At 51.3% G+C, this 12,437-nt stretch overlaps 1 protein-coding gene across 1 annotated transcript; it reads left to right on the top strand.

The window, feature by feature from the left end:
• The first annotated feature begins 5,224 nt into the window (after window positions 1–5,224).
• Window positions 5,225–8,732, top strand: SOX21 (SRY-box transcription factor 21). Its single transcript, XM_039337653.1, has one exon. It carries the CDS (start codon window positions 6,385–6,387, stop codon window positions 7,249–7,251), a length of 867 nt encoding a protein of 288 aa, XP_039193587.1. The 5' UTR covers window positions 5,225–6,384; the 3' UTR covers window positions 7,252–8,732.
• Window positions 8,733–12,437: the final 3,705 nt, after the last annotated feature.

Below are 12,437 nucleotides of genomic sequence, written 5' to 3'. Positions count from 1 at the left end.
TTCCAAGATGGCTCCCCGGGCCACATGAAACCACTTTGCAGGCCGGATCTGGCACGCAGGCTTGTGTTTTACATGTCTGTCCTACACTATCCTAGCTGTCAATATATACCTCTTGTCCTTAACAGCATAAGCCAATAGGCTGGCTCTGTTTTAACTATTGCAGAGTGCAAGGCCCATAGGGGATGGGGGGGAATGGACATGCAAACTGGAACATCACTCACCTGTCATGAGGGAGAAATGACTTCCAAGTGCTGTTGTAATTTAGAATCACAAATATAATGAAGTTTGGAAAAGAGAACATGGACAGAAATGGTGAATGTTTAACTGGTAAGCTGTAGACTAGATCAGATAGTGGTTAATAAGCAAGTCAGTTCCAAGAGTATGCAATGGATCCATAAATAGTATTGGCTGTGTCTTTTTGACAATGTGTTGGGGTAATGTCTCTCTATTTAATTGCATACCCAGATTGGGATAAAGATAAATCCTGTGCAGATTGGGATTAAGATAAAGTTTTCCAGCATTATAGACATATTTTTCCTGTAAAGAATTCGTAGGATTCTAACTTATTAATTTATAAATCTAAAACCAATAGTTTAGTGGCAAAGAGAGATTTTGTACACTGATGGTGCAGTAGTACCATGAAGTGGAGCTGAAATAATTCTTGAGAGTTTCTGCAAAAGGTTTGGCTAACCTTTTACTTACCTTACTTGGATTCACTTCACTTGCTCTCTTTTTAAACACAGTAAAATAGAATTAAAGCTACGCACAAAGCCCTCTAACCAATCCCATTCCCTTTTATCTTACTGCACTTTTAATCTTTAAAGGGAAATCACATCATAGGTAGTCCTGGACTTACAACAGTTCATTTAGTGACGTTCAAAGTTACAACAGCCCTGAAAAAAGTGATCACGTGATCAAAATTCAGATGTTTGTCAACTGGTTCATATTTCTGACGGATGCAGTGCCCCAGGGTCACGTGATCAGCTTTTACAAACTTCTGACAATCAAAGTCAATGGGGAGGCCAGATTTACTTAACAACTGTGTTGCTAACTTAACACCTGCAATGATTCACTTAACTTAAGGTTGTAAAATGGGACAAAATTCACTTAACAAATGTCTCACTTAGCCACCCAAATTTTGGGCTCAATTGTGGTCGTAAGTCAAGGACTATCTATAGTTCATAAATTGGGTGGCAGTTGTACGGAGCACCTTTAATGCAATCCTTGCTTTGCAAGTGAGTTCTCTGGGACCGATTCTGAATAAACACATTCAAGAACACCCTGCAAGAAAACAAGCCAGAGGGAGGGGGGGAGTTAGAAGAAGCAATAGAGCCAGATCTGAGAATCCATCCCAGTGAAGACCGGGCATCTTTCTTCTGAATTCTCTAGAGAGAGCTGCATTGACAACCGAACAATGAAACTCGATTTAGCCGGCTCAGAGCAACGCTACTTACTCATCAGAAATTCCATTACCTTCAATAGTCTTTAAAGCAGTGGGTAGAGGATTGGGGCTTTAATCCATATTAATGGCTCTGCTCTAGAGAAAGAGAGAGAGAGAGAGGTAGAGCGAAAAAGAAGCCTTCTTCCAATATTTTATTTTATTTTATTATTTGTATAGCCGCCTACTTCCCCAGGGGGACTCCAGGCGGATTAAATTCCGCTAGATGGAAAGAATTCACAGCCTAGCATATCGCCAGTTGAAATGTTCATTTTTAAAACACGGGAGGGCTTTTGACTTTTTAAAGGTCCATTTGAACTCAGGCCTCGTTTCAAAGGAAACCCGAGGGAGACTGGGTTCAAAGTAGGGAGCATCTATTGGGAGAGATCCGCGCCTCCCCTCCCCGCTTACACTCAATTCTCAAAGACCAACCTGAAGCGGAGGCAGCGGCGGAATCGCCCCTTTAGGCTCCCCATTAATCACGCTGACACTTCCATTCATCCAGTAGCCCCTGGTGGGGGCGTTAATCGTGGGCCCTTTTGAGCTGTGAAGGGTGGAACATTTTGCCATATGCTGAAGCTCCCTCTCTCGGAGCGAGGGAATTAGCCGACCCGTTAAGTCCTCGGGATGGATAACTCTTTCCACCCGCTCAGCAAAGAGAGGCGGACCAGGCTCTCTGATGCACCCCAGAAGGCGGTGCTTGCCCCCCAAAAGAAACCCGCCCTTGCAAAAAATGGATAAAGGGGGGACTATCATTCTGCCTCAGCCCTTGTCTGCCCCGTAGCTATATTTTTTGCAAGGCAACGCATTGGATCTCTGGTCTGTTAAGTCACCCCACGTTGCACGCACCTAACACTGGGACTTGATACCGAATAAAGGGATGTCTCTGCGCCTGCTTTAACCAACCAAATCCCTCACATTAAAAGCAGGAAGCAGCTGGTTAAGGTTCGTTCTCAAGAAGAGGGCCGGGAAGGGTCTGGAGCAGGGGTAGTCAACCTTGGCTCTTTTATGACTCGTGGACTTCAACTCCCAGAATTCCTGAGCCAAGGTTGACTACCCCTGGTCTGGAGCTTCGGCGCTGACCTGGTGCATCTCCTCTGCAGGGAGCCCCGGCAGAGCTTGGCTTGGGGAATCGCTGCTTCTTAACAGCTTTCAGCCTCGTCCTTAGAACCAGCCCTAGAAATCAGCCCAAAAGCCCCCGGGCTGCCCGTCCCACTTTCTAGACTGTTTGACGATTCCGTAATCCGAGTCCAATTTGGATCTCAGGACTGTCTCTCGAGGGCCAGATCCGCGGGGTTCAAAGGAGTTTGAGCCTCCATGATAGTCCCTTGCAAAGCTACCAAGACTCATCTCGGGGGCTCTCGGAGGGCAAAAGGGGGCAGGGGCGCGCGATTTGGACTCCTATAGAGTTGACTTTCCCTGACCACCCCCCCCCCCAACCTTGGATCGCGCCGTGGCTTGTTCGACTATCCTGGGCATTTCCAGGGTTTCTTCTTGTTCCAGGGGCGTGGGGGAGGGGGTTACTCTTAAAAGTCTCAGGAAATGGCAGGCCAAAAAGCGGAACGGGCCAAGACGCACCAGTTCGCTCCCGAACCTAGAAAAGTGCAGGATTTCTCAGCTCGGCGCAGAGTCGAGCTAACTCTGAGGCCCTCCAGAGACAGAAAGCAAAAGAAACGGGGTCGGCAGTGTGTGTGTTGGGGGGGGGAGGGTGTTGTTTCTCCGGAGGAGAAAAGAGGGCATTTGAATTGGTGCTCCGGGTCAAGCCTGGAGACTTTCGGGTCGGTGATCCACCAGCATCGATAAGACTCACTTTCGGGCTCAGGCGTCACTGCTCAGGTTTGGTTAAAAAAGGTCAAAATGGCGGTCACGACGGTGTAGCGAAGCTGTCCTGCACGTGAAAAGAAATAGAGCTTCGATCGCACCGTCGTGGCCGCCATCTTGACTTTTCTGACCATACCTGACCGACTCTCCGCCCTTATAAAGCGCTTCTGAAAAAATTAGTCCTAATTAATTTCGTTTCCAAAAGGCCGGAACCAGCTTCCTCTTCCCCTGACCTCAGGACTCGTTTTGGCAACAACGTTCGCCCCTACGGCAAATTCACAAGGGTCTCGGCACTGTCAGACAAAAGTATGATTCTCACGGGATAGGATAGGCACACTGATGAGGTAGAAACCGCAACTGACACTAGATTTCATAGTCATCAGAATGAACGTGCCCAAGAACGTAGTTCCGAACACGTTTGTTAAAAACAAAATAAGCCTCAGACTGAGGGGTTCAGACGTTGCACTGATCCTCGGGATGGCTTATGTTTGTAGCTTAAGCCTGTTAATGTGAACCCAGCCATCGTGGTTTCGTAACCGGAGGGCTTAAGAGTACCAGGCGAACTAAGGTTAAACAAACTCCGGGGGAAGCGCAAGGTGCAAATCCGTCCACGGGAGCGCCTTTTGAGAGTAGCTTGGATTATAAGACAAATAACCGGTTTGTGTTATTTTAACAAGGACTGGACATCCGAGCGCCCGTGTTTAGGAGACCTTCGTTGGCAGAGAAGGTTTCAAATTGTTCGGAGCTGAAGTTTTGAGTTTTCACCCGAGGCGCCGAGGTTGTGGGCAAGTCGAAAAACGGAAACCCCCTGGAAGGCTGCCACGCGCGAAAAGGTGGAGGAGAAACGCGCTTGGCTTGTTTCTCGGCTGCGCGTTTGGGATCTGTAAGCCTCGCCCGCTCTCTTCCCGCGGAGCCTCCGAGCGGGGCTGGCTTGGATCCCCTCCCCACCACCGCAGCCATCGCCTCATTTTTATCCTAGGAGTGGGCACTGCGTCTGGACACCCCGAAATCTCTCGCCCTTTATCGGTGCTGCTTCGCCTCGCCAGGGTAAGTTAAACCCGGGCGCCTGCGAGCGATATCCGAGCAGGACTGAGCCCGGTAACGGGCCGAGGGACAGGCGAGTGGCAGTCGCTCTGCCTCTGAGAAATGTTTGGAGTGGGCGGGGCCTTCGTATTTGCTTAGTAAGCATTTCTTTCCCTGCCCAGCCCCCTTTTAGCTGGCTGGCGTCTCATCGCCAATGGACGGGATTCTCGAGTGTCTCAGCTCGGCCCTTCCTTTAGACCAGGGATCTCCAGCTTTGGCAACTTGAAGACTTGTGGACTTCAATTCCCAGAATTCCCCAGCCAGCAAAGCTGGCTGGGGAATTCTGGGAATTGAAGTCCACAAGTCTTCAAGTTACCCAAGGTTGGAGACCCCTGATCTAGACGACTCTGAATGAATTCTGCCTTTGAGTCCGAAGCACAAAGGGGCAGAAATCGCCTCCTCCGCCCCCTGATGAAGGCTGATCGCGGCGAATCCCAGCAGTACACCGCCGAAGGGGACTTGACATAGGCGGGAATCAACCCTTCGCCTCCTCTGGGACGCGGTGACTCCGCGCCGCCTGCTTAAAACGCGCCAGTCTAGCCAGAGAAAAGACGAAATGGAAAGTGAGAACCGAAGCAAGCGTCGTCCAAACTCCCCCCCCCTCCTTTTTTTCCCGTTTTTCTGTATAGCGCGGCCCCGTCGCCGTTTTCAGTGCGTGGACGGGACACATAAAAACTTTCCCTAGTTTCACTCTCGGCCGCGAGGCGAAACTCCGAAACAAGGGAACCTCGGCGGCTGAGAACAGTCTCTTAAAAGCGCACAAGGCAAACCGCGCATGCGCCCCGCTGTCCGGGAGACAGGGGAAGCGTTGGCTCGAGCCCCGCCCTCCTGCCCTGCGCTTTACTGAATGGGAGGCGGAAATGCGCTCACATTTTTTTTAATCAATGGGCCCAGGATCGGAGGGGAGGAGCCAAGGGTTCCGGCGGCACCGCCCCTTCACTAAGGCTGTCACCCCGCCTCCTCTTCCTCCTCCTCCTCCTCTTCCTCCTCCTCTGCCCTCAGATACACACACTGGCCATGCATCAAATAGGCAAGCTTAATGCCTTTGCAAACAGAGAGCGCGCAGCGCCCGCTTCTCGGAGACAGTCGACGGAGGTAGCTGGGGAACAGCCACCCAGAGCGCGCTAAGCAAGGTGTATGACCGCCGGGTTCCGCGCCTGCCCTTCCCGCGCTCGGTTCCTACGCCTTTAAGTTCTACTTTCTCACCTTCCGCCCTTCCGCCACCTTCGGCCCGAGCAACACCGCGCTCGAAAAGGGGGAGGATCCGCGAGAAAGTTGCGGCAACTTTGTGGCGAAGGCTGAGACAGGGAGGCGGAGAGAGGAGCCGCCGTCGCCTCATTCCGGCCCTGCGAAGCCGAGCGGCTATTCGTTCTTCCAGCGGAGACGAGCGCTTTCCCCGCTCGCAGCAAGTGGCCGGTGACTGGGAAAATCAAGGCGGGGAGTCCGAAAGGAAAACGGGGGAGCAGGCGGAGGGGAGGAGCGCCCGGCTTCCTCGGCCACTTCCAAGGAAACGGCCATGGCAGGCGGGGAAGGGCGCCTCGCCGACTCCAGGTAGCTGGAAAATTTGCGCGGAGCGAGCCGGACAGGTGCCGGCCGGGCTGCTGTCCTGGGACGGGACAACTCCGTAGGCGTCTCTTGAAAAGCTGGATTGACTTTGCCGCGGTTGGCGCTGCATCTTCCACGACGTCGCCCGCTCCCTTTGCCTGGCCGAAGTCGGCTTCCTCGCTTCTCGCAACTCGCGGCGGCTTCTCGTCTGGGCGGCTGTCAAATGCCCCTCTCCTGCCCAGGAGCAGGCAGGGCCCGGCGGACTTGAGTTGGAAAGGGACTTTCCGCTGCCTTCGCCTTTCCCTGAGAGCCCCGACGGCAGAAGAGCGGCGGGCCAAGACGACGGTGCGAGGATCCCCCCCTGGGCGAGGAGGAGGAGGAGGAGGAGGGTGGGGGAGGCAACCTCGGATCCCGGCGCAGCCACCATTGATTTCCTGCGGGTGGCTCGCAGCGACGGGCTGGGCGCTGCCGCCGCCGCCGCCGCTGCCGCCGCGGGCATGGCCAAGCCGGCGGACCACGTTAAGCGGCCCATGAACGCCTTCATGGTGTGGTCGCGGGCGCAGCGGCGTAAGATGGCCCAGGAGAACCCCAAGATGCACAATTCGGAGATCTCCAAGCGGCTGGGCGCGGAGTGGAAGCTGCTGAGCGAGGCCGAGAAGCGGCCCTTCATCGACGAGGCCAAGCGCCTGCGGGCCATGCACATGAAGGAGCACCCGGACTACAAGTACCGCCCGCGGCGGAAGCCCAAGACGCTCCTCAAGAAGGACAAGTTCGCCTTCCCTGTCGTCTCCTACGGCCTGCCCGACGCCGCCGACCCCCACGCCCACCCCCTCGGACCGCATCACCCGGCGCTCAAGGCCGGCGTCCTCCACGGCCACGAAGCCTTCCTGGCCAACCCGGAGAAAGCCGCCGCCGCCGCGGCCGCCGCCGCCCGGGTCTTCTTCCCTCCCTCGGCCGCCGCCGCCGCCGCGGCCGCCGCAGCCGCCGCCTCGGGTAGCCCTTACTCTCTGCTCGACCTGGGCTCGAAAATGGCCGCGGAGATCTCGTCCTCGGCTGGCTCGGGAGCCGGCGGCGGCGGCGGCGGCTCGGGGGCCGGACTGCCCTACGCCGCCTCTTCGCTGGCTTACCCGACGGCTGGCGGTGCTTTCCACGCCGCCGCCGCTGCAGCCGCCGCCGCCGCGGCTAGCGGGGGCCACAGTCACTCGCACCCGTCCCCCGGGAACCCCGGCTACATGATCCCCTGCAACTGCAGCGCCTGGCCCAGCCCGGGACTCCAGCCGCCCCTGGCCTACATCCTGCTGCCCGGCATGGGTAAACCTCAGCTGGACCCTTACCCGGCGGCGGCGTACGCCGCGGCCCTATGACAACCAGCGCTCTGCTTCGGAGCCCGGTGCCGAGAAGAACCGGGCGGCCTCGCGGGGCCCGGACTGTAGTTGCAAGTAGAGCCTCGCTCCCGCTCCGCCTGGCTCCCCGCGAGAAGCCCGCAGCCTGGCGCTTGGATCGCCCTCTTTGCAGCTCCGGAGCCGGGAACCCACGCCTCCCGCCAACGCCGCTGGCCTCCCGGCTTGCTCCCGGCGTGGCTGGAGGGGCCGAGAAGTCAGTGCTTTCCAGAAGCTTCCTCTCCGGGAAGATCCCACCTGCCACTGTAGGACCCGGTTCCGACGACCTTGGGAGTTGCTTTGCTTTCCGTTCCAGTGCCCCTGCCCGCTTTCTCTCCTCTCTCTCTCTCTCTCTCCTTCGCCCTCAAGCCCACGTCCTATCCCGACCCGCAGTTCCGAGCAAATGCTTGCCAAGTCCCCCCCCCCCACTCCAGCCCCGACGTAAGCACGAGGTTGTCTTTTAAATCAGTGTCTATCTGTCTGGATGCTACCGAGCAAAAAGAGAGTTTGCACCCACCCACCCACTCCCGCATAAAAAGCAGAGAGCCCTGATACAATACAGTCAGAGAAGAAGTTAGGAGGCGCTTAATCCTCCTTACTAAGCCGGCTGCTCGCTCTCCCTTCTGCCATTCACACATCTCGCCTGAAGTTTGTAAAATGTGTACCTGTCCGTGCGAACTTTAGGTCTCTAAGGCTATATTATTTGAAAACTGTGGGTTTGGGTTTTGGCTGTGATCCTACGCCCCCGTTGGCTCGATGCTAGGTCTGGCTGCCTTCAAAGGGACTTGCTTCCAGTCAGACGAGCGAAGAGTGGGGGAATAAAACCCGCGCCTCAAATCAGATTCAGACGGCTGCGAGCCAGTCAAGTTGCGAGTCACTTTTCCTGGTTGCCGTTTGAGTTCGAGGGTTTTCTTTTGTAAAACCGGACTTCCTATTTGAGGAATTAATATATTTATTATGATGTCAATGTGTCTCAGTCCTGCGTGTTCAAGAGAAGACACTTATCCCCTTTTTCCTCCCTAACTCCGTCTCCTTTCATGTGATTGGCAGTCACTCCGCTTGGGTGGGTGGGAGAAATCTTTATTTTTTTAATAAAAGCATAAATATTCAGTTGCAAATAATGATTTTTGGAGGAGGAATCAAGCTCATTTTAAACCATTCCCTCCGACACAACAAGTTTCTTTTACTTTTGTAATGTGTATATTTGGATTAATGTTTGTGAATCAACTTGCTTAAACAGTACTTAGGGATTCTTTCTTTCGTTCTTCTTCCGTAATATAAAGTTTTTTGAAAAAAAAAGTTTTTTAAGTATTGGTTTTAACATTTGACGTGTATAAATGAGTTTGCTGGTATGCTCTAATTTAAAATTAGACGTCTAAACTATATCTGTACAATTAGACTCCGACTTACCACTCTGTTCATTTTGGAACAAAGAGTTTAAATAAAAGCCTGAAGCAGGGGAAAGAGAAAATCCTCTATTTCTTGTTGAGTTACTTACAAGATGCTAATCTCAATTGCCCTTACCTGCCTAGGCCAGGGGAAATGTAAGGTATACTCCAAAGGCGGGCTTTGTTTCACTTTTGAATAGATTGACTAGGAAGTCTAAGTCAGACCATTGTTGCCTGATTTATCCCATATGAAATCGTGAATGGGAAAGAAGTTTTTTTTTTTAAAAAAAAAAAATCCAATACTTCTGTTATCATTTGAAAAGGGAAAGGAGATTAAAAAGAAACAGCATCCATGAACTGACTGGATATCCAGCCGATCTGGAGCTGGTTTCTACAGAATCTCTTCAGGGCAAAAACTTGTTTGACCGCTCTTTACCCCTCGCTCTCAAAGAACTTCACAAACCCACATGATTTATTCAGGTGTCTTTGGGTGTTTCTTATTGTCTCAAAGATCTTACTATCCAAGGGTCGTCTTGCGGACTTAAGGGTCCCCACTCTTCTGCAACTTCTTCAGGGTTAGGCCCCGAAAGATTTAAAAAAAAAAAAGTGGAGCCCTGAAGGACAAATATGGGGGTCCTTGAAACCAGAACAGGGGTGAGGGCCGAGTGAAATATGCCTAGGATTCTGTCACTGAATCCTACGTCTCTAATTTGCTCTTGGTGATTTCTTTGTCAGGCTGACCTCTTCCCTCCCCTTCCTCTGGAAAGAGATGTGGCACTTCAGGCTGCTACCAGTATCCTTTGCACGCTTGCTGAGAAGTTAGTTAGAGGGCCGGGAAGTTTCCCCCGAGATGCAGTGGCCTACTTGGGGAGAGAGCTTCCTTAAGTTTCAAAGCCTTTCCTGGGGCCCGAACTTGTTCTTCATTCATGTGGGAAACAGAGTGGCAGAGCCCTGGACTCACGAGGCAAACCAAGAGGGATCCACAGAACTAGCCACAGGTCACCAAGGCCTCAAGGGCAAAGCCCCGGCCATTGGGCAGACTCTGATTTGGGCAGCCGGTCTGGCCTTCTCACTAGCGCCTATTGGAAAGCTTTTCTGCTTCCCTTCACCGTCTTCCCTGAGCGTGCAAAACAGACTTTCTCTCCCCTAGGTGCACGTTAATTGCAGGGGGGAGGGGGAGAGGGAGGAGATAGATTTGGAAGAACGTTCCGTGGCCTAGCTCAGCTAATTAAAATGATCCTCTTTCTGTCGTCTCCTTTTTTTTTTTTTTTTACTTTTTTTTTGTAGGTTCTAAGTGAATTCGTATGGTTTGGAGAGATTATGCAAAACTAATTCGGACAGTCCAGGGGTAATTAGCCCTGACGCGGTTAATTAAATCCTTTCAGTCTCTCCACCTCCACCTTCTTTGTGGCAGCCACCATTTCTCTACAGGGAACTTCCCGCTGATCTCTAGAAATCCCATTTTCACAGACGTGTTGAGCTTGCTCTCCACATCTCCATTGCACTAATGCAAGCAACTTGTTGCTTTTGGACCCGGCTCCCCTCCCGCTTGGGAATTAACTCTTCCAGTGGTGAACGAGCGCCTTTCTCGCCTGCCCCGCAAACGCCTCTCCAGCGCCTGCTAAAGTGGCGTTTCTAATCCCCCTTCGGGGCTGGAGAATCAAACCTAGGCAGAGAACAGAAATGGATTCAGATAATCAACTTGGCCTAGGAGCGTCTGCGCGGGTTAGGAAGTAAATCCACTGCATACATTAGGGCTTCAAATAATACACAACTGCAACCTCCAGTCCCGCTTTGTGATCTTGTGTGTGCAGAGAAAGTAAAGTTTCTCTAGCAGGAAAGCTTACTCCGGATTACAGCCAAATGGAATTTTTTTTTATTTTCTGTCCAACAGGAGTTGTTGCTCCGTGAAAATGTTATTGGAAAAGTTTATTTTCAATTAACCACGCGATTCGGCACATGTTTATTCGGAACTAGGTCCCAGCGAATGCAGTCAGACTTATTCCCCTTTAATTAAATTTAGAGCTGCAAAAAGTGAATCGGTTTTAGTATCTGACTGCCTGTTGTGATTTTCCCTTTTGCATTCCGTTCAGGAAAGTGGCCAAATTCTCGACCGATTACATGATTATAATTTCCTATAGTAAGAACCCCAAATAAAGTTTTTTTTCTTTCTTTCATCTTCTTTTATTATTATAAAGTATATATTATTGTCTCAGAGCTAGGCCACAATTGCTTTTTTTTAAAACAAACCCACGTGTTCCGAGGCAGAACGCGAGGAGACCCTAAAATCCACCTCAAACAGTGTGTTCCTCATAGACCAAGCCGCACTTTGTCGTTTGGTTTGGAATTAAATCTCAGCAGCCAAAAGACAACTTGCTTCCTAGCAGGGTTTTTCTCTCCCTTCCTACCCTTCCCGGGAATGCCCCTGGGATTTCTCCGGCGAAGGCCCGTTTCGGAAGAGGCTGAAGTTCTCTGAAAAGAACGTCGAGGAGGCGAGAATTCCACAAGAGAACGCCGCGCAGAGCGCAACATTCCACGAGAGAACGCCGCAAGTGGCTGAGATTCCGGAGGGGCCGCTTTCTGGAGACAGAAAAAGAGAAAGTGGCTCTGAATGGCTTGGAAACATCTCGCTGCTTTTCAAATGGGCCTGGTGGCCTCAGTGGGGGACCCCCTGGGTGGCGGGTCTTTCCCAACATTTGTCCTGATTTAGCCTAGAAGACTCCGCGGCCCCCGCGAGGGAAGCGCTTTGGAAAAACTTCTATAATTTTATCCTCCCCCCCCCCGTGGCACTTTCCCCTCCCTCTTTCAAACTGACGCACCTCAAAGGTCATTTCTAGCCTTTTCAAAGCCTGATATTAATTCGTTGACAATTTCCCTTTTTTTTCCCCCTCCCTTCTCTCCTCTCCTCTCCAGATCCCTCTCCTTTTCCTCCCCCCATTCCTTCCCGCCAGCTCCCCCCCCATCTCTCCCAGGGGAAATGGGAAATGAGGAGGGAGAGAGGGAAATGGTGAAAAACGTCCCTTCACGCTCTCTCTCTCTCTCCTTTTTTTTGTCCTGCAATGGGAGCGTTTAGACTGTCGAGGGGTTTTTTTGTGCAAGAACAAAACCTGGGGTTGGGGTTTTTGTGTGGCTGTTGTTTGTTGAAGTGGAGCTAAGAAAAAGCGTCGGCTTTCTCCTCTTTGTGAGGAAACCAATCAGTAGTATTTGGAAAACTTGTTAGCATTGTGCATTTCTTCTGTGACTATTGTAAGGCTGTTCTTTTCACATGGCTTTCTTTTCTTTTCTTTCTTTCTTTCTTTCTTTCTTTCTTTCTTTCTTTCTTTCTTTCTTTCTTTCTTTCTTTCTTTCTTTCTTTTCTTTCTTCTTTCTTTCTTCTCTCTTTTTTTAGCTGATCCAGCTGGCCAGACTGAATAGCGGTGCAATTGTGTACACGCTTTGTCCTCCCGGCCCTTCAAATAGCCTCAGTGAATAGACTAAGTTGACACTGCATGACAGAGAAACAACATAATAAAAAATACATGAGCCCCTGGATGGGAACAGGCGCATAAATAAATAAAATGGGTGACCAAAACTGGATAAACTGAATGACAAAATGGTGAAAGGGGAACAAAAAGATATTTAACACGCTAGATTAGCATTAGAATGCAATCTACAAGACTGAACAATTGATGAATAGGGTTACCGGCCAAGAAAGAAAGAAACTAAATGCCCTTTGAATAGATTTTTTTTTTTCCTTTTTGGCAAGGGCATTGAATAGATATATGCTTCTTGCAGGACTGAATT

Source organism: Crotalus tigris, unplaced genomic scaffold (assembly GCF_016545835.1).
Source record: "Crotalus tigris isolate CLP2741 ecotype Arizona unplaced genomic scaffold, ASM1654583v1 scf7180000017685.4511686, whole genome shotgun sequence".
NCBI classification, from domain to species: Eukaryota; Metazoa; Chordata; class Lepidosauria; order Squamata; family Viperidae; genus Crotalus; species Crotalus tigris.
The sequence above is the reverse complement of the archived record's forward strand: the minus strand, read 5'-3'. Positions and strand labels throughout refer to the sequence as shown.

Excerpts from the sequence above, each read along its gene's own strand:
- SOX21 (XM_039337653.1), top strand. The coding sequence starts at position 6,385 with ATGGCCAAGCCGGCGGACCACGTTAAGCGGCCCATGAACGCCTTCATG.